The 21,984-nt window shown below is 54.5% G+C and overlaps 1 protein-coding gene across 3 annotated transcripts in view; it reads right to left on the bottom strand.

Moving 5' to 3' along the window:
* Positions 1-20,729, bottom strand: part of ABLIM3 (actin binding LIM protein family member 3) — a 50,423-nt gene extending 29,694 nt beyond the window's left edge. For all 3 annotated transcript variants that reach the window (XR_013957811.1, XR_013957812.1, XM_080627300.1), the window contains exon 1: positions 20,409-20,729. Coding sequence is in view for 1 of the 3 variants with exons in the window: in XM_080627300.1 (XP_080483426.1) it covers positions 20,409-20,421 (13 nt within the window). In the remaining 2 variants the exon portion in view is untranslated. The remainder of the gene's footprint in view (positions 1-20,408) is intronic.
* Positions 20,730-21,984: the final 1,255 nt, after the last annotated feature.

Raw genomic sequence — 21,984 nt, 5'->3', positions numbered from 1 at the left:
TGGTGATGCAGCTCCCCAGTATTTGGCTGTCCAAATGCTATCCAGATCCACTGCAGTGCTATGAAGTCACCAGCGACTTGGGACTAGCAGTGCTAGGAAGTGAGATGCTTCCCGCAGCATGTGGGATAAGCATCTCCATCCCCTAACGACTACAAGGTAAACTGTGCTGCCAGCTCTGCTGGGTCTCCCTACAAGTGCAGCCTGGCCAGGAAAGTACCCCAGCTGACACAGGTATCATTTGCAGCAGGGGCTGAGGGGACCACATCAGAGCTGCTCTGTCACCATGAGCAAGCATGCAGGGCCCTGAGGCATCACTGCAAGACCAGATCCCAGTTCCACTGAGCTCCCCACAGCCACACTGAGGTCCCTGGCACAAGAGGCACTTTCACTCCAAGCTCGGGTCGTGGTTTTGGTGCTTGGTGTGGGGCTGGGGAGCTGCGTGGAGCTGCCTGGGAGTGCAGACAACTATTGATTTGCTTTGCTTTCAAGAAAAACAGAGCAGTGAAGCCATGGGGGAGAGCGCGCGAGGGGCACGTGTGTGTGAGCTGAAGGAGAGAAGGAGGATGCAGACAGCAAGCAGGCATCCCCAGGGGATGAACCCAGAGCATATGCACTGCCCAGAGCTCTTCCCTCTCCCTCTCACCCCAGCAGATGACGACAGAGGTGCGCTACCAACACGGGGGACACATGCACTCGGATGCTCCAAGCAGATGCCTGCATACATGCAATCTAGTCCTTACTCAGATCAGCTAAGATGCTGGATCTGGGCCCAGAAAGCCAGAACAGGTCCCTCTTGAGGGACTGCCTTTTGATTCAGAGGGTCAGGCTCAATTTAGAAGGTCTGATGAAGCAATAAGCAGCAGAAGCAAAGCCCACAGTGATGCAGGGATACAGGAGCCAGCAGGAGCTGTGGAGAGCCCCTGGCTTTGTGCTGCGCATCCCAGCCCTGCACCATGGAGGTCACAGCCCTTCAGATCCAGAGCCTCATGGCTCCTTCCAGGAGAGACAATACCAGACTCCTACAGCACTGCACAAACCCCCCTTCTACACACAAACTCAATGACAAGGGGCATGGTCAGAGCCAGCAAACATGCTCCTGCCCTCTTGCACCTCTCTGCAGCATCCCAGCCCCGATCCACAGCCGGAGGCATCCCCTGCCTGCCACATGCAGCCGGGGCTGCTCCCACTGACAGCGTTTGCCACCGCTCCCACCAGCCGCTGCCTTGCCAGCAGATGTGCAGCACGCTCCGAGATCAGCTTTTTGGGCTGCAGAAAGGTTTATTTGAGACAGGCGAGGAGGGATCCCTGCTGAGAGGCTGAAGATGGGATTTCATCCTTACATCTGGTTCAGCTTAATAAGAGTCTTGCCCAAGCTGTTACAGATACAACTAAATTGTGTACGAGCAAGGGGGTGTGAGGCAGATGAGTGCATCCTGCACACAGACACATCACACATCCATGGCTTGAGCGCTGCCTGCGGCCCAAAGCAAGGCTGGGGACTACCCTGGGACAGGGAGCACGAACCCAACCTGCGCAGTCACAGAGACACATGGCTGCTGCGGGTGGCCCTCTGTGGATCCCAGGTGCAGGACAACCACCTCAGACCACGTTCCACAGAGGACACCTCTGTAGCAGCCCCCTGCTCTGCTGCTGGACCCTGCCATCCCCAGTGCATGTGTGCCCCATGGGGTGACACAGCCCCAGCCCTGAATCTCCACTGCAGTGAGATGCTGCAGAGCAAATACAAAAGCTTTCTCCACATCCCCTCCTCCAGCATCCTGTGACATTCCCCTCCCTCAGTACACATGGCCACCGCATCCCACACATCCTCCAAGTGTGGGGTCCAACCAGGGCTGCCACCCCCAGCAGGAGCTTTGGGCCACTCCAGCTTCTCCCCTTGCTCCCCTGGGGTGATGCTGGCTGAGGAAGGGACCTGGGTGGTCTCGAGGGAGGCAGCCAGGCACTGGCCAGAGCCCATCTCCTCCCCCAGATCTTATTCATGATGCGTGACAAGTGGGTGAGCTACAAACAGCTCACGCAGCGAGAACACAGGGAGAGCACGCCTTGGCTGGGGGCTGAACCCAGCCCCAGCCCACACGATGCTATTTCCTGCTCTAACCAGGCTGGACAGCTTTTAAGGGTCCATGGGAGAGGATGCCTTTGGGTCTTGGAGTCAAGGGGTGCCAGATGTGCGTGGTAGAAGAGACTAAACTCGAGGTCCTGGCCAGGAGATGAAAACCATTAGCTCATCATTTTGCCGAGGCCAAATTCCCTCCTCAATAGAGTCTGTGTTCAGTGCCGGGACGCAGGCAGTGCTGTGTGGGAGCACAGGGGGACTCTCTCCTCCCTGCCAAAGCCCACCCGCGGCCAGCAGCCAGGGATGCAGCAGCCTGGGTGAGCTTTAGCAGGAGGGATCTGTCCCAACCAACAAAACTACCCCCAAACCCAACAAAACCCCCCAAAACCAAAAGCAGCAATGGGGCTTCCTGAGGAAAAGAGAGGGCAAAGGAGCTGTCATCAGATGGGCTCCGACATGGTGGCATCTCCTGCTGAGCCTTGGAGGGGGCTGTGGAGTCAGTGCCAGGGTGTCCGGGACAGGAGCTGACACAATGGAAACATTGAGCCTCGCTCCTCACACGCACACGAGCTTGCTGGAGACAGCCAGGACAGAAAGGAGCTTATTCCTGGCTGAGGCATGGCAGGATTTTCTGTTTGCTGCTGTGTTTTGTATTTGCGGCTTCCCGTATGGAAATGCTTTTTCCCTTTAACCTCCACCCACAAGCCCAATGGATTTCGTTGCAGTTTTCAAAACATATGGTGCATGCATCAATAACATAAAGGATGCTATATTTAAAATATTACAAAGCAAGCCAGGAGCCAGCATTTTTAAACTAGGGCAGTGTCTGGAGAGTGAAAAATGTGGGGATTTAGGATTTTCCATGCCAGATCAGAGAAACAGCCTTGTTAGAAGAGATGGAGCCAGGCTGGCAACCTGCCACCTTGCAGCAGACTGTTGCTTGCATAGCCTGGTATCTACTTCTGGAGAGGATCCATGGGGTCAGCCTGCACCCAGCACAGTGCTGCTGAGCCCAGCACCTCTGCCCCCATCACTCCATCCGGCCGATACTTGGCAAGGTGGTCTGTGTGTGATGCTCCAGAAAGGCAGCCCAAACCATAATGCACTGAGCTAATTTCTGTCTGCTTTCTTCTGCAATCAGTTGATTCCCTGATGGGCTGAATACCTCCTGTATTACTCCACTAATCACTCTGTGCATAGCATCATTTATCTGGCCAATACAAGCACTGCAAGGAAGAGGAATTCTTGCCTTTTGCAGGCAGAGGTTAGAAGACCAGAGGACGACTCCATGTCACTGGAGCTTGTTCTCCTATTCTGCAGAGTGCAGTGCACTCACTTGTTTTATTTTAAACCACATTCATGCTAGCATTGTAACTCCAACCTGAGTGACTGCGTCATCGCCAGGGAATGAGGGGTGTTGGATTTGCTATTTTTAACTCCTTCTACTCCAGGGAGGGAACTGAAATCAAATCTCCATCCAGAGACACTGTATAGATATTAATGCAATGAAATGGGAATTTGGACTGGAGGTGACAGCTGGCAAAGCAAGCCCCGGCGTCACAGAGGGGACAATCTCCCCATAAATAGGATGCATGGAAGACGGATATGTTACAGAGCAATCTCGATGATATCAACGCGTGCTCAGAGGGACAGGAGGCTCAAGACCAGCCGACCCCAGCCAGGCCCATTCCAGGGGATGAATTACAGCTCAGGGCCGGGGGCAGGACACCATGGGGAGCTTCACCGGCAGGCTCCAAATTCCTGTATCCACTCTGATATCCTGGGAAGGTGCTTTCTAAAACAACTGGGATCTCCTCAGCTGTGCTCCTGGGAGGGGGGCAACACAGCCCAGGGCTGCAGCACAAATTCATCCCCTTGGAGCCCTGCTGAACCATCCCACTGCCTGCAAAGCATGGGGCTGGAAGACACAAAATGGACACCTGCAGCCAACTCACACAGACCATCCCACAACAGGACCCTGCAGCCAAGTACCACACAGCACAGAGGGTGTTTACTGCTTTTCTTAATCTACTGTGATCCCGCTCTAATTCTGTTAAAGGTACCAACTGGAACCTTTAAGTGGTCATAAAAAGATTGTGCCCACCCCCCACGGAGCTCATCTGGCCATGCACAAGTGGCAGAGGGGAGCACAGCAGGCACCAGGGCTGTGCAGGCAGTGGGGTGCAGTGGGGGACAGCACCATGCCAGGGAGCCCCAGGGCCACTGACAGGTTACAGGCACCACAAGCACTGCAGGACAAGCAGACACTGACCCATGGGCTCCTCAGGATGGTGCTAGGAAACACCTTGTGCTGGTTGTGATGGTCTCACGGATCCCATCCTCAACGCCTACCCCCAGGGTAAAACCCCGTGTGATAAAGTGTCTTGTACAAGTTATGAAGAGCACAGCCGCTCCGCACTGCAAGGGTCAACAGAAAGATACCGCCAAGGGGATGCTCCCCTATCAGCAGCACCCTTGAGCATGATGGGCTGCAGCCAACAGCAGTGACAGTGGAGATGACCACATCTGAGGCTCCGAGCCATCTAGCAGAGATTAAAGGTGGGTTGAGAAGGAGGAAGCTTTCCCTCTGCAATGCAGGGATGCACTAAGGAGTCCCTGGGACAGAGCACTCACAGGTCACCCCCGATGCAGAGCCACTCTGGGGCTTTTGGCAGCTGAAGCCCTGCCCATGGCTGGCTCCTATCACGTAGGTGTGTGCTCACACAGGTATGCGTAGCCAGTCATCACCACAGCCTGGCTTCCCTGCTCCGCCACCAGCAGCTGCCATGGGCTCCCTTCCATCCTATGCCCTGGGAAAGGCAGACCCCATTCTGTGCTCCGCCACACCTCTAAGAGCTCCTGCACAGGCTGCTGAGGTGTTCACCCAAAGCTATTAGTGTTTAGCTTCTGCCTTGTGTCAGTTTCAGTTGGATGGAAACTGAGTTTCAATATTAAAAGACAGCAGTTTTTGTTCTCCTTGCCATCTGTATGTTTGTGTATTTCCCCTACCACAATAATTAGCAGGCTGGGCTCCAGCCAGGCTCAGGAGGAGATCTTCATAGAGACATCTTCCCAGCAATTCAAACAGCTTCATCGTTTCTTTTATGGCTCCCCTAGTGCAGCCCCCATCACCAAGATCATAACAGCCCAAGCTGATGCTCTCAGCAAAGGCAGCAGGGATGGAGGTGCTGCACCCCAAAGAGCATCAGTCCCTGTAGCTGTGGGGCTCAGTACCCAATAAGTGCACACAATGGATGAAACCCCACATCATGGAAGGCAGTTTGCCATGCTCCTGCCAGGTCCCCCAGCATGGGCCCGCATCACCAGCACCTCCAGAGCCCTGGACAAGAAGCCCAGCCCTCCCTGTGAAGCACACTACTAATGTGGTCCCTACAACACACAGAGCCCAGCTGATGACTAGCATCAGCCAGTCACCTTCTCCCTGCATGTCCCTGCTTCTTCCCCCCCCCCGACCCAACCAGTAGCACTAAGGCTTGAAGTCATTGCTGCTGGGTAAAGGGTGGTCAGGACTCAACCAAGCCCAACAGGACCTCAGCTCCCATGCCAGGCCAGCGCTGCTGAAAGCCTCTGCATGGGTTTCCGCAGTCGCATCTCTCCTCCCTGCCCCTCCAAGAGCACACCCATGTGTGTGCCTTGGGCAAGCCGGGTTTCTCCTGGTGTAGTTTCCTACGGTTGCTTCTGCTGCCCGCACAGAATCATTATGGTTGGAAAGGGCCCCTGGAAATCATCTGGTCCAACCCCCTGCCAAGGCAGCGCTACCACGAGCAGGCTATACAGGATCACATCCAGTGCATCACCACAAACCCCAGCACAGCCAACAGCCAGGGCAGGACCCTGCAGAGCGATGTTCACAAAGCACTTGTGTTTGAGCAGCTCTAGCAGCGGGAAGCAGGGATGTGCTGGGATCTCCACGTGGGACCATGGGAGAGGAGTGTTGCTGTTACTGCTCCGCCTTGGCGAACCATATTCTGGTTTCAGGCTGTCTGATAAACAGACTTCACCTTGCACATACACAGACATCTGCCTGAGGCAAACAGCAGGACAGAAATGTACAAGCAAATTTGGCAACTTTATGTGAATTAAATGTGCATTTAATTAAGATTTATGGGGGGGGCTGTGAGAGCAATTGATTATCAAAATCAGATTATTTATGGGGGTTTAGCAACTATACAGGAGATTAATGTTGTTTCCAGAATAAATCCTCAGTAAATATGTTTCCCCAGTAATCAGCTAATAACATGTCATCCTAATTATCTCATGAAAGGGGCACAGCAGCTCTGACAAATACTGAAGAGATAACACTGTTGTCTGCTAATCAGCACCAGAAGGCCACAAGCCACACTCTGCCTTCAAACCACACTCCACTTGTGTCCTCCAGCACCAGACCATGGCCAGGGAATGCCTCCAAGTCCCCACTACCAGCCTTAGTCCTGAGCAAAGACTGGATCTGGGATCCAGATAATGCTTTGCACAAAGACAGAGGGAGGTTTGCACCCCACAGCCCTGAGCCTGGCAAAGGCAAGGTCAAGTCACTGCAGTCACTTCACAGTTACAGGTGATGATATCAAGAGAAGTAGCATGGCTCCTAGGATGGAAAAACGTCGATCTTTGCTCTTGTTCTTGGGAATAAGCCCATGTCCTGCAATGGGGAACAGCTCATATTTATATAATCTCACATTGCTCTGCTGGCAGGTTGTCTTGCCCATTAAACCCAAAGAGACTGCTTGTGCTGCAGCAGCTCCTCTGTTTTCCTTAAGTAGCACTTGCACACTAAAACCCCAACATTTATTGAAGATTAACAGTTCTGGCAGCAAGAGGAGGATGAAGCAGTGCCATGCAGCCAGCCCTGCCAGCCCCCTGCACAAGGTGCTGCACAGACCCATCCTGACCTGGTGAGGCCACCCCATGTCCTGATCCATCATCTCCCCAGACCCCTGGATGTGTCACAGGGATGGTCCCAGGGACCCCCACCCCTGGGAGGAGGTGGCGGCTGGACACTGTGACCATGGCCAGGGCAAGCGCAGGACCACTACTCCAGGATGCAGAGAGATGCTCTGGCAGTCACCATGGCAACCCTGATACACAGCAGAGTGAACAAAGCTGACAGAGAAACAGAGAAAAAGGAAAGGGGGGGACAAAAAAAGCAGGAAAGGGAAACAGTTTAAAGTCATGGGGCAAAGGCTGGGGGCAGGAGGGAGGAATGGGATGAGGAAGTATGGGTGTCATGGGAGAGAGCTGCCTTGAGGGTGCCAACCTTGAGATGACCTTCAGCAAGGTGACCCAGGGTGTGCACTGAGTGCACCAGCAAGATGCTGTCTGTTGGCACCGCTGTGACAGCCCCAGCAAAGGTCCCTCCAGGACACAGTGGGCACCTCCATGGCTGGTTGTGAAAGGATCTGGCAGCAGTAGGGGGCAAAGTACACTTTGTGGCATGGCTTGGGGCTCACCTGAACCCCTGACCCAAGGTCAGGGTAAGAGGCAGAGGCAAAACCACTAAAATTCACTGTTGTAACCCCTTGTACTGCAAGAACATGAGCTGCATCCACTGCCAAAACATGTTCCATTCTTGCTTCTCCGTCCCACTTCATTAAGGCAGAGAATTGAAAAACAGACATCAGGGTTTGGGTCAGAAAACAGCAACTACAGCCTCTCTCAGCTGGAATGGAAAAATCACATCCCACTTTGGCTGGTTTTTCTAATGAAATAACAAATCCTCAGAGGGAAGCTCCCCCCTGCTGAGTCGCCCCTGCGATAGCTGAACAGTAAACACAAAAACAGCCTCTTGCAGCAGATAGAGAGTGCTGGGGTGGTGCCTCAGCCCACTGGTCATGGGGATGAGAGCAGGGTACCTGGGGAGCAGGAGGTGGTCAGCAGGGCTGGTTGTACACGGGAACCTGATGGGAACAGGAGGAATACTGAGAAAACTCCTGGGAAAAGCACTGAGTGGAACAGCTCAGCCATTTTATCAAAGGGAAGGTGAGAGGAACTGCAAGGTAGTTAGCACAGATGCTACAGGAGGAGCTGGAGCAGGGCAGCAGGCAATGGGCACCTGCAGGAGAGGACCCCTGTCCCTGCTGCAGCACAGGCAGGTAAAGCACACCCCTGCACCAGTGCTCACACAGCACAACACTCTCAGGGAGCTTAATCATCTCCCTAGCCACATCCTGAGCCCGGGATGGAAGAACATGAGGCAGCCCAGCGATGGGGCCAGCAAGTGACAAGCAGGGCCTGGCACTGGGCAAGGACAAACCAGGCTGGGGACACGGCAGGACAAGGCACATCCAGAACAATAAACTTACGAGCAGACAAGGGGTTTGGGCACAGACATAATCCTGTCCCTTCCTCCTCCCCACTGCCTGCTCTGCTCAGCTCCTGCATGCACCCAGAAACCCCACTTCAAACAGAGGGGCTGCAGCGCGGGAAGCGGCAGGCAGGCAGACACGTCTGTCTCCTGCTAAAAGCCTTTGGTGCCAGGGGAAGAACAGCCTTCAACCATCAGGCTGGAGGCAAACAGCCAAGCCCTGGCATCACATCCTGCTGCCCAGCTCCTGACATGGACCAGCCACAGAGATTCAACCTCCCTCCCAGACAGGGTGGGTTCAGCCCTCCCCATCCCACCTCTCTGCTATATATACACGTAAATAAATCCATCTGTGTACAGTAAGCACCAGAGATCCTCTTAACCCTCCACGCTCTCCGCTCTGGAGTTAGGGCTAAGCGCTGCTGCCCTGCGCTGTAGGCACAGGAACTGGGGCATTCTCCATTAACAAACCCATTCGTGCAGCAAAACTCACCCGCACCGAGGTCACGGCTCCCTTCCCACTGAGATGTCCCTCCCAGGCTGAACCCAACAGCCTCTGAAAACCACAGCTCCCAGCTCCTCATTAGCAACAATTAACAGGCACTCAGCAGGCCCAGCAGAGCTGGCACTCTCCAGAGGGAACAAGTCCCCTTTCAACAGGGAAAATGAACATGTGCTTTGTTGCACACGCTTTTGGCTTAAATAAGCCAAAATCTTCCTGCCAAGGAGCAGAATTATGTCCCAGACCGGACCCTTTGTGCCACCTTTGACCAACCAAGCGAGGAATGAAGGCCAGGGCAGCCGCAGATGACCTCTGTTGGCAAGCCCTTGCTCTGCCACATGCCGCAGGATGCTCCCACAGCAGCCCAGCAATGGGCAGACAAGGCAGGAGCAGGGGCTGGGGGTACCCCTGCCTTGGGGAGGGCCATGGGCACTCATGGGCTGCGCTGCTGGCTCAGAACCACCTCCAGAAGTTATTTCAGACCAGCGAGAAACTTCTTGGAGTCAAGAGAAGCCAACCAGGGTAAGAGGCACCTCTTCACCCTCCCCAGGCGAGGGGCTGCCCCAGGGTTTGGCAAAGGAAGTGGGTAGAGACCTCAGCACCCACAGAAGGTGGCTGCACTTGGACTCCCACGCTACAGCATTAAAGCAAGCTGTGGGCTTGAGACATACAGCGAGATCAGCACATTATGAGTGGCAACCCCCTGCACGAGACCAGCACAAGGGCCAAGAAGCAAATGCTCTCCAGCATCACCACTGCCCAGCCTGGAGCTGGGCAGGGAAAACCCATCCCCAGCCTCTGCTTCCCTGGGTATTTGCCTAGCTGATGAGGAAGGGGAAAAAAAAAAGACAAGCAAGAAAGAGGGAGACAGCCTGGATGTGACAGGCTGGCAAGTCTGACAGAGGAGTCTTGTTAGCAGTGCTTTCTCCCTGCAGTTCGAGCGGGGGCAAAGCCAAAGAATGCTTCCCAGCAGCCTGCACCAAACAAGCCCAGTTGCACTGAGCTTTCAATTGCTATGGCAGAGCAGGGGTGGGCAGTACCAGTGAGGGGTCTGGGAGGACAGAGCAGCACCAGCAGCATCCCACAGGGTACAAAACTGCCACTGCCCCTCCAGCCACCCTTCCTCCAGCAGGAGGGGTGCATCTGACCCTGCACTGCACCTGCTGGGGGCTGAGCTTGGGGTGTTTCACCCTGGGGATGCAATGCCCTGATGACAGCACATCCTGCCTTGTGCCACGGTGTATTTGGGACCTCTGGGCCAGCTTGGGTGCAAGCCTGCAGCTCAGCTGGGAACCAGGGATGTGGGGATCAGCAACGGCCGCAGCAGAACTCCACCAGTTCTCCAGGGGAAGGAGAGGAAGGATCTGGCAGATCTCTAAGCTGACTAAGAGCTCTGAGTGCCCAGTGGCTCTGCTGTACCAAGCACAAGCCAAAGCAATTAGCATTTCTTGGAGACATTCTGTGTAATCTTCCCTGAGTGATGGGGAGAGCTGCCACAAGCACAGGGGAGGGCCTGGAGCCACTTTCCGGGACCAGGAAGATGCTGTGCTGGCAGTGACACAAGGCAGAGCAGGGCTGTCCTGCTGAAGGGACCTCCTGCCAGCAGCCCTGGTACCACTGCTTCAGCCAGGCACTGGGGAGCTGCATCCTCATCCAGCCACAGCCCCACCACCAGATCCTGCCCCCAGGTGCTGCAAGCTGTCAGGCAGCAGGAAGCCAGAAGCCAGAGCAGAGAGGCAGCTCTCAGCATCCTTCTTGGAGCACAGCCCAGGTGGGGAAAGGCCACCTTGGGAAAAGCCAGGGCCAGGACCAACTCCATCCATCAGCTCCCAGGCAGAGCTGTCAGCCAGAGCCTGGAGGCAGGAATGGAGCACAGATGAGCCTGGAGCTGTTTGGGGAATCACGCAAGAGCAGCAGCAGCCAGCCCAGCCCAGGCATCCAAGAGTCAGGGATTATTTTTAACGGCTACTTGTAGAACGCAGCGAGCGCCCACAGGAGAGACAGACAGAGCTGATGCTCGCCCCATCCCTCTCCCCACACGTGCAAGGAGCATATCTCACAGCCAGGCTTTTTATAGGGTTTCCCATTCCCGCTGGGCATGCAACTCAGTATGACCACACCACCCCCTCCCTCAGTAATCACTCACATGCCGTTCACTAAAGTCTTTCCATTCCCTCTCGAGCTGTTTCCTCTCCTCTCCTTATTAGGGATCCACCTACCTATCCATCTTCTCATTCTCTCTCCCTCTGTGGCTATTTTTAAAATGCCATAAAAGCTTTCAACTGGTAGCATCCTCAGGGATGTGAGGGATTTTATATGTAACCCATCACAAGCAGTCATCACCACACAACTCACTATGCAGGCAGTGACTTTCCTTTTCTCAGAAGCAGGGGAGGGGAGAACATCCACGCTCATTCTCAGCTCTCCCTGGCCAGCACTGTCAGGTATCTCCCATCCCAAAGGGGAAGGATCAGGTCCAACCCACTCCTCTCCCAAGGTGGCAACTGGGACAGATGGTGGGACAATGGTGCAAGTCCCCTCAAGCAGTATCTGTGGGTGTACGAAGGGATGGGTTTGCTTACTGAACAAAAGGCTGTGAGCTGGGCATCATCCCCTTTTGTGCCTTAGCATCTGCCACCAGATGAAGGAGGGCTTCCTTGCTGAGAAGATGGCTGTGTTTCTCTTTGTATGCCCATGCTCATGTAAGCTGCTATACTGCTTGGCTGCCACGCTAGCTCATGGTCAAGGGGTGGGGGATATGTTGGTGCTGCCAGCAAAACTCCCTCCAAAGGCACAGCTTACCCCAACAACTGCATCTCTGCCAACAGCCGGAATATTTGGAGGACCATGGTTTTCCTGATCAACCCCAACCTCCAACCCAGCTTGGATGGAGTGAGGAAGCACTCAAGCACCACACAGGCACTGCACCAGCACCACAAACCCCACTTTTCTCTCCCTGACCTGGTTATTCCCTACGGAACAGTTGCCTCTCCCTTCCCTACCAAAGCTCTGCCCAGAGACTGACACACACACACCAGACACCTCCTTGCCCTGCCCCATCCATGCAGTACCCGGGCACAGCTCCGCCAGCGCCGAGGGCAAAGCTGCTAAAGCTGTACCGCAGGAGGAAGGTTTCCCATGCAGGCTGTGTCAGTGCCGCTGCCAGCGAGGTGCGGGCACGCCTGACCCAGCCACAGGACACCAGCCTCGGCGGCTGCCAGACGGGATTAGGCTGTGCATAACCTGAGCGGTGTCCCGTGGTGTGCTAATGCGATGACACGCTCCCTGTCACCGGCGGGAGCCCTCCTGACCAAGTGTGAGGTGTGCCTGCAACGGAGGCAGGTCTGCGGGAGCCCGGAGGCGCTCACATCGCTCCCAGACGATGCTTGGGTGACGCGGCTATTTATAGCAGGAGGAGCTCATCTTACCTTGCTCCACCTTCTTCATCCTCCGAGCACTGCGAGCTGATGCAGCGGGTGCCGAGGAGGCAGCGGGGCGATGGGGAAGGACGCCCCACAGCCCCCAGCACAGCCGAGACGGAGGGAGCGGTTTGCAGAGCCGTGATCTGAGCGCAGATGAGGGAGCAGGGAAGCCTGTGCTCTATCACACTCTGAGGACTGCCGCGATATGAGCTGAGAGAGGGAAAATCCGGAGCAGAGCTGCCTGCTCGGATGGCAGAAGCCGGCACTGAGCTGCACAGCACACTGCCTGCCCAGGGCTGGCTGGACCTGGCTGCCACAGCGCCACATGGGATGCATTTGAGCTGGGTGCTAAGAGCAAGTGGGGTCTGCACCACCTCCAGAGGGGCTCTGGGACCTCTGCCTGCTCCAGTCCTCATTTCTTCAGGCTAGGCAAGGAGAGCCCTTCCATGCCTGTGCTGTACTCAGCACCTGACCATCATCTCCAGCTTGCAGGGCAAGCATAAGCCATAGGGACCGACTGCAGGTCCTTCCTGGCAGTCCACAGACCTGTTTGCTCAGGTAGTCACATACAGCCATTCTGGCTGACGCAGACCTTGCAGCCACACTGAGAAAGCCACTCACCACCCAGCCAGGCACTGCTGCGGCCGAGCCAGCCAGAGGTGATTTTACTGGGGAACAGCATGCTGATTCAGAGCGGCAGGAGACAGGCAGGGCAGTAGCAGCCGACGGACAAGCCCTGATCCAGCCCTGCCTCACAGCCAAGGCAAGGAAACCCCTTCCTTTGGAGAGGGGCTGCTGGGAGAGGCAGCTCATACGGCTTGGATGGGCTGCAGCTCCTGATGTGAAGCAGAAATGGGTTTCACACAGAGCTTCCTTCCCTATTTCTGCTCCTCTGGGGATTTCAGCAGGGAAAAGTCACTGGGACGCTCCCTGCTTCCACTGAAAATCCAGGCTGGGGAGCAGCTGTGACTGGGAGATCCCATCACAGCACCCAACATGTCCCAGCAAGTGCTGCTGAGCCATGGAACAACCCACCCGGTCCCTCAAGCTGCCTTAAAAATAGCTCCACAAGCAAGTGCCCCTGGGCTGGGCAGTGCTCCCAGCACACTGCAGTGTGCAGGGGTCCCAGGGGGATGGGTGCCAGGAGAAAAGCAGCAAGATCCTCAGATTAAGGTAGTACAAAGCACAGATGCTGGGAAGAACGGGCAGGGCCTTGCAATGTGCCTTCACAAGAAAGATGCTGGAAGTGTGTTTTTGTGGGGTGCTGAACTGCAGAGCCTGGCACGCGCACGTTGGGAGCTCACACTTTGGGTTCTGGTCTAGGTCTCATCCAGCTTGGCTCAGGCAGTCTGGCTGCATGTTTCTGAGAAAATAACATAATTCACTACTGTGAGAACAGGTCAAACCCTGAAACTTCAATTCAGATTGCTATGGACTCAAGTTGCGCTGAGGAAGGGCTCTGGCGTTGGCATTGCACTAGAAAAGCCTTTCTTGCCCCACAGCAGTGCAGTGTTCTCCAAAACATGCCACTTGTTGCCAAGTAAGAACACAGAAGCCAATAGGATGGCTTCAAATCCTCAAGTACATGCTCCCCTCTTAGGCTGTCCTGTTCCTTAGAGAAACATTCCTCCCAGTGACTTTCACAGTTGTCCAAGTTTCAAAACCAAAATGATTCAAAATGAAAGTGGAGTAAAACATCCATGAAGTGAAGAACAAGTGATGTTTGGGGCTCAGAGGACATTGCCAGTTTAGAAAGGGTAAGAAGAAAGGAAGGTCAGACAAGATGCATAAGGAAACCATAGCACCAGATCCTTTTTGTTTCAGATCCCTGCCCCAGGCAGTGGAGAAAGCACATCAATTCCCAGCCCAGGGCTTACAGCTGGTACTGATAAAGCATTCAGAAGACTATACTCAAACTTAAAAACGCAGGTATAAACTATAGCCTATCAAAAACCCAACCTACCATCAAATAAATGGGAACTGTGCAGTTTAGCACACTAGATCAGTTTGGTCCTGTTAAGCATCAGATACCCCTTTTCTAGGAAGCAAGGCATGGCCATCAGGGCTGTGCATCAGTGCACTCAAGCTCTTCTGTTTCCCCAGTGATTTCCTAAGCCTACAGATGCATGGGGCAGAGATGCTGGGCACAGGAGTACTTTGGATAGCTAGGTGCCCCTCGGGCAAGGGCCACCTTCCTATCCTGCCATGCTTGCCCTGAGCTGCTCACAAGCAAACCTCCTGGGTCAGAAATATCTCGACTTGGGCTCTGCCTTCCCTACGGCTACTGTGGTCACTCCAAGCCCCCTTTCATCCTGCAAAGGTCTCTCCTTCCCCCATCACTTCCCAACTGAGTCCTCACCATTACCAGTCTACCCCCAGGATGCTTCCTGGAGGTGCTGCAGTGCTCACAACTGAGAAACGCTGATGTATTTGGTCTAAAAATACATAATTAGATGTTCCAACCACTTCATTACAGCACTATCACGATCGGACTGCAGGGTCTGGCAGGAACTTGGTGGGTTTGCCTTCACTTCTGCGCAGCTTTGCTGCAAAGGCAGCACAACTGACTCCTTGCTGATAACAGGACAGTCTGTCATCAGCCCAGCCTGCTGGCAATCACAAATATCATTATCTGGCTAAACTGATCATCACTTTGTCATCAGAAAACTTGCTATTTTATAAGGGCATGGTAGGCCTGTGAATTAATTCAATTGCTTCAACTGACCTTACAGCATGCACTTCATTGGCCTGCAGTGACACTTTCCATGGCTTCTGCTCTTCAAAGTGCAAGCTGCCAAGATAGATGGCTTGCAGGAGAGCCTGAACAGAGCTTGGTGAGAGGGCAGAGTCCATCCACCCACCCCAGGGCAGGGAGAAGCTGCTGGGGATTTGAATTTTCTGGCATCAAAGTGAATGCAATGGATTATTATCCCTTTGCTAGGCTGCCCAGGAGAACAGAGGGGACCACTTCTATCAAGTTGTTTGTGGCAGCAGCGTGATAACTGAAAGGACCAAGATGTGGGTGGAAAGCCCAGAGTTCCCCTTGGTCCCCAAATCTTGCAGAACACAGTGCTAGAGCCCTCCATGGAAGAAGCTAGGTAATGCTCACAGCTGGGTTTGGAGAGAACATGCTAGGAAGGTAGCTTTTAATCTAATGCAAACTGTCTTGTATCCATGTCCCTCCTCTCTTCGCTGTCCCACCTGCACCCACACCTTGAACTGAGTCTACTCCAGCCTTTCTGAAAGCTGTCCTTCTTCTCCATGAGATCCTGCAGGGAAAGAAGAGCTCTACTTGAAGACCTTCCTCTTTTCCCACTGCATGTGAAGAGCCTGTCCAGCAGCAATCAGGGGAGCAGGGGTGAGGACCATGAATGCTTATCCAGAGCCCACCTCAAACTCTCAGCAAGCAGGCAGCAGCATCACAGACATAGTCAACATCTCACTCTGCTGGGTGTTCCCCTCCCTGGAGATGGGCTTTGTCCTCCATTCACTTCATGCCTGTAGCAGCCTGAGCATTGCAAAGATGAAATGGAAATCAGTGTTGACCAGGAACCATGAGCGCTATGACTGTAAAGGCTCACTTGTAGCATAACCCCCCAGGCCTGGTGTCACCCCACAAAAACTAGAGCCTACTCACAGGGAAGACACTACCACTGCTCATCACACCAACAGGCTGATCCCTTTGGGTTCACTACACTTCCAAACATAGGAGAAAAAAACCCCATGTCCTCCTCAGCAGGTCCTGCCTCACTGGGCGGTGAGACATGGTGAATCACCCTGCCTGGTGCAGAGCAGAGCTGGAGCTCCCAGAGATGTGCAGCACCATGTGATTCCTCTTTAATTACAATGGGGCTTAATAGAGTTTGCTGGTAAACACCTTGTAACCACATGTGCCTAGAGATTACTGGGTAATTATGCTTAGTGGATCACCATGTAAGAGGGAGCATGATTTAGGAATGAAAAACAACTAAGCAAACATACTGCATTCATCAGTATCAGTCATGATGCCTTCCTGATCAAATGCTTAACTGGCCAGCCTTTCCTCATGTCTCCTTCCCCAGCTTTTTGCAACTGGGGAAGCCTCAGAGCAGGAATTTGAGAGGTCCAGGGGTTGGGATGGTCTGGAGCAACTTTCCACTTCACATACCAAACCCTCTGCAAGAGCTCTCCATGCACCAACAGGCTATCAGCTGCTCAGACAGAACAGAATGTGGGATACATGGTACCAGTTCCCTCCACCTTGAATTCGCTTATCATGGAGACAGATTCTGGTCTCCCTCTTCAGAGTGCATGCTGGAGACAGAAAGGAGTCTGGAAGAGCTCTAGTTTGTGAACCAGTTTCAATCACCCATTGCAACACTGACCCAGAGCCTGCCAAACCTGCCTCCCCTGGGAGCTGTGCAGGTCTCTGCTCAGACCAGGGTGACTATAACAACCAGGGACACCTTGCTCCTGATGAGACCCATGCCAAGACTTCCAGCAGCATCCCCTCCCACGCCAACAGAGCTGGACCAAAAGAGACACTGTGCAATTGCCATTTCCCATGGCCCCTATTCACAGACTGTACTCACTGCGTGGACCTGCAGCACCCAAACCTGATGGTTACCTTCAAAACAGCAGAAGGAATTACTCACACTATTTCAGAGAGTCTTAAATCCTCATGGCAGATGACAGCTTCAACCCTTTGCCTTTTAATGAGCACAAACAACAGCACTGGTCATGTTAAAATCCCTGCACCAGACCAGTATGAGGGAGAGGTTGAGCACAGAACGTAGGTGATTTCAGGGGGTGATCATAAGGGGTTTTCTCTCAGGCAAGAGTTTCTGCTACAGAATCCAGCTTCAATGGAAATGCAGAGCAGCACTGATTGACCTGTTTATGAATGTATGAATCCATTTGCAACCAATTAGCAGTTCTTAGCAGAGTGGGAGGTATAAATACCATCACCAATGTAAACATCAACACTGTGCCCTCCAAATGTTCGGTGCACACCTGTGAGCACAAGAGGAGAAGCCACCTTCCCAAGCAGCACAACCCTTGCACTCTCAGGGCCACCTAGTCTCATCTGCAGCCTCAGGATATGAGTTTACACTCAAGATCAAAGGCCTTTTCCTCTTCACCTTAAAAGCACATTTCCATATGGCTTTGCCTTCCTGCATCACAGAGAGATGACAACATGGGTCCTCCAAACCTGGGACCCGTACCAGGGTGAAAAGCAAACCTCTGTCCCTTCAGCAAGGGCTGGCAAGACTCCTGTGTGCTGTGCACAAAGCCTGTCCAGAGATACGTCTATACAGTCCAGTAAATCCTATACAGAGCTCCCCAGAGGCCTCTCAGGTAGTTTTGCACAACGGCATGGCTTGGGGCCAGCCACGGCCCTCAGCCCCAGGTTTCCTGCCTCATGTCAGCCTCAGATGGAATAGGAGTGTTACCTAAACACACCAACTGAAATGGAAAGGCGCAGTGGGAATTCACAGATCAGATGGTGGCATTTCATCCTCAGCTGCACATCTGATTTGTCAGCCCCAAAATCTTGGTCCTGCAGCCATAGATACACCTGCACATGATCAGCCCATGCACAATTTGGCTTCATCATCCCTCCTGCTGCATCTCCCTCTCTCTTCCCATCTGCACAGGTAGAGTGCTGTGCACCAGGGGCTGGAGTGCAGCGGAGCTGCTGGCTGGATCCCACCACATCTGAGCCACTGGTCACTGCAGGGAATGGGCAAAAGCCAGAACAAAAATCAGTGCCCAGAGCAGCAGAGCTGGCCATGCCTGGGAGGCAGAGCCATAAGCAGGGCAGCCTCTGACCAACAAGTGGCACTGAGCTCCCTTGAGCCACTGGCCACTAGCAAAGGGATGCAAAAGTCATTGCAGGTCCCCACCAGGTAGCATCAGCAGAGTGAAACAAAGATGGCACAGATGGCAATGGCACAAGGTTTCTGAGCTCATCTTTTGCCTCCCAGGCACACAAACCTGAGGGACACAGGCTGGGTAAGGATTTGCAGAGCTGGGTGAGGCAGCAGTGAGGAGAGCTCTTGGCAACATTCACACCAGTCACAGAACATGCTGATGGGAGAGATGGCACCCCATGCCTTGCTCACAGAACCAGCTAGGAGATTGTGCCTTAGCTAAGAACAGACATGAGCCAGCATTTGGGTACAGCAAGTCCTGGTATGAACCTATCAGCTACTGGGAAAAAGTCTGGAGGCACAACAGAGCAGAGCCCACTGCCTTCCAGGGTCTGCACAGCCCTCATACCACCTGTGGTCCCAAAGGGATCTTAAGCAATCCATAAGTGATCAACAGCAGAGGAAGTGGTCAGCAGATGTCACAGAGTCCCCAAACCTTTACTAAAACCCCTGGCTGCTTAGAAGTAATGGCAATATTTAGGCAAAGATGGCAAAGGCATCCAAAGGGCTGGGCAAGAGCCATGGTGGCAGCAAATCCAGAAGCTGAGGCACAGCAGTGATGTGCCCAGGGTCACAGAGCAAGGCAGTGGCAGGAAGAGAAAGCACCACCCAAGAGACACCCAGCCCTGTGCTTGCATACCCGGTGGCCTCCTCCCGTGAGTCATATCGGAGCAACAGGCAGGCAGCATATTTGGGTTTGCTGGCACCTCTTTGATATGGGGGAGGACCCAGTGAGGGAGCTCTGCTGCACAGTCAGATAGTTATAACACACCAGTGCCATAAACAGCCCTGATATCACTATCAGCAGCCAAGCCGGCTATTAAGGCTGGAAAGGAATCCCGAAAGGAACCAACATGCATTTGTTAAAATTGGCTTAGAGGAAGCTTAACAGTCCCACCTGACCACTGTGGTCACTGACCCCAGCGAGCACATCCCAGCCCTCCACACCGGACCTCAGCTCATTGCCCAGAGAGGCAGAGGAGCACCCTTTGTTATCAGCACCCAGCAGGCGCAGAATCAGTCCCTATTGTTCCCTACCCGGGCACCACCAACCCCACTCCCCTGGGGATGGAGGCTCCCTCCTGGTCCCAGGTGTGGCTGAAGCAGAGGGCACCTGGAAAGTTTTCTGGGCTCTGACACAGCCCAACAGAGCTGGAATCACCTGTTCTGTTGCCTTGCAGCATGTCAAGGCATTTTTCACGGTGTTTTGCTTGGGAACCACCCCAAGCCTTCGGATTGAGAAACCTCAACAGCCAATGCAATGGAGCAGTCACTACTCCTGCTGCTCTCTGCCTAGGGGAGTCCTCCTGTCTTCATATAGCCTCTAGGACCCACAGAAAGGGAGGACACCTTCCTCAGGCAGGTTATCCCAGGAAGGCGACCCTCAGGTGGTCGTAAGCATTGACACCTTTGGCTTGGGGGCTCACTGCTTTTAAAGGAATGGCTCAAAGCTGAGTTAGTGAGGTGCGTACTGCTGCCACACATCGCATCAGCATGGGATAAGAAATTGACTGTGACTCAATCAAACCTGGTCAATCTTTCCAGACTTTGTAACAAGGACACGAAACCCGAAGTAGCCAGACTAGTACCAGGTGCCAGTTCCCATCTTACGCAGCACATTTCCAAGCTCTGCTTTACGAATTCATGCATACTGCATGAGTGCCTCTGTCCCCGTCTCACACAAAAGAAACACCCACATCCCCAGCTGCAGAAGGTACATGTTTTTCAGTGCTGCACCTGTGCTTTGCTCAGGCCCCTGGTTTCTGGGTCTCTCCTTACCCTGCTCCTCCTCCCTATCGGCTGTTCCCCCATGTCCATTTATATGTAGGCAGCAGCATCAGTGAGCAAGCCTGCCGCCTGTCAGAGTGCTCCTGGCTCCCTCTCACCATGTTGCGTATCAACATTTTATTCCATGATCTGCCCTCCAAACCCCAGAAATACAAGCCAAGAAAAGTACTCAGCAGCGATAAGCACCATGGCTTTGCCCACATGAAAGAAGGGCCAGCAATGCCAGAGCCTGTCAGAAAGCAAAAACCAGGCAGGAAATAACAAAAAACCATCCTTTTAGGCTTGTCAACCCGGCTGTGACATTTTCTTTCCAATTCCTCCCAGCCAGACCAGTGCAAATATCAGCCCCATTCCCACAGCCATGGCAAGGGAATGCCATACTTACTGCTAGTGCTCATCTTGCTGGTCCCTCCTCTGCCCTTCTCATCCAACAAAGGGGGCAAAGATGCTCTTTAAATCCTCTTTTTCTTCCGCGCCCTCTTCAGCGGGAGGAGGCTGCCTCTCCTTCCCAGCAGGAATACCTCTGTGCTATCCGCCGGCTAACGCATCCCAACGCAGCCCCGCACCGCCGGCTCCCCGCCCGCCGCGGCTCCCGCTCCCGAAGAGCAAGGTCAAGGGTGTCTGCGGCGGGGAGGGGGCGCGGCGGGACACCAGGGCCGGCCCGGGGAAGGGTCCCGGCGGAGCCGCGGTACCGCGGGCGAGGCACGGCCATGCACTGCGGAGCGCGGCGCGCCGCGGCTCGGCTCTTATAGCGGGTGTGGAGCCGCGGCGGGGGACGCGCAGCGCCTCGGCCCGCCCCGCCCCAGCGGCTCAGCCCAAGGACGGCCGAACCGGGCGGGGCAGAGGGGAGCAGAACGGAACGGAGCGGAGCGGGGCAGCCTGGGGGGGGGTCAGCGGCCCGCACCCGGGGGAAGGCTGCGGGACGCGCCGGCCTGGCACCGCCGCCATCTGCCGGGCACCGCCTGCCCGCTCCCTGCCCTGCCCTGCCCACTCCCTGCCCGCTGCCCTTTCCTGCCTGGTGATGCTCGCTGCCCACCCAGCGCTGGTGGGACGGCTGCAGTCCCGCACTGCCCACCCTCCAGCTTGGCCTGTGGTGGCTGAGCTGTAAGGGAATGCTGTCCCAGGACAGAGGCGTGGTGTGTGTGTACAATTGATGCTGAAGTCTGGATTTCCTCCCGTGCCATGGTTCCTCTCCAGATGCTGCCCAGGCTGGACACCCCTGCCTGACCTGAAGCCTGCAGCCTGTCCCGTGCTGGGAGCAGGGCGAGGGCTGTGGGTGCCTGCACTGGCTGCAGGATGGAGAGGGGGCTTTCTCCCCCATGATCAGCAAGCAGCTTTGCTGGCAGCACATCAGGATTCCTGGAAGGGCTTCAAAGCCATTAGCTCCTTGTTTTGTTTGTGAGGCACTATCTATCAGAATAAAGCCTTACCCAGTGGACCTGCTCCCGGGGTGCGAGGGGAGACGGGGCTGTGCCTGCTCTGCCCGGGAGCCCCTGGGGAGCTGTGCTGAGATTCAAAGAGGCGAGTTACAGTCTTGCCACTAATGAAAGGGGTTTTTCATGCAGCGTGACAGGCGCCACATCTCTCCCGCTCCTGGGGATGGAATGCTGCTCTGAGAGGGCCTTTTGCCTTCCCTTTCCCTTGCTGGTTTATGTGTGCAGCAGATGTTTGCAGTGACATGACAAGACAGGTAGCAGGTCGTGTGAGCTACGCCTATGCTGCTGGTGACGCAGCCAGCTCGCTGCAAGCTCTGCTGCCTGTCCCCTTTGGCTCTATCCTCTCCCAGAGGCCTTCAGTGGGTAAGAAGAGTGGAACCAGCAGTGGGGATCCCTGCAGGGCTTGGGGGGAAAGCAGTGCTGGTGATACAGCATAGCCAGATAACTTGGGCTGTCCTACGGTGCTGATTTGGGCCCTTTTATGAAGTTTTGCTCTGCCTGACAAGTGCCTGGGTGTCCCACCCT

Source organism: Psittacula echo (assembly GCF_963264785.1).
Source record: "Psittacula echo genome assembly, chromosome: 11".
NCBI classification, from domain to species: domain Eukaryota; kingdom Metazoa; phylum Chordata; class Aves; order Psittaciformes; family Psittacidae; genus Psittacula; species Psittacula echo.
The sequence above is the reverse complement of the archived record's forward strand: the minus strand, read 5'-3'. Positions and strand labels throughout refer to the sequence as shown.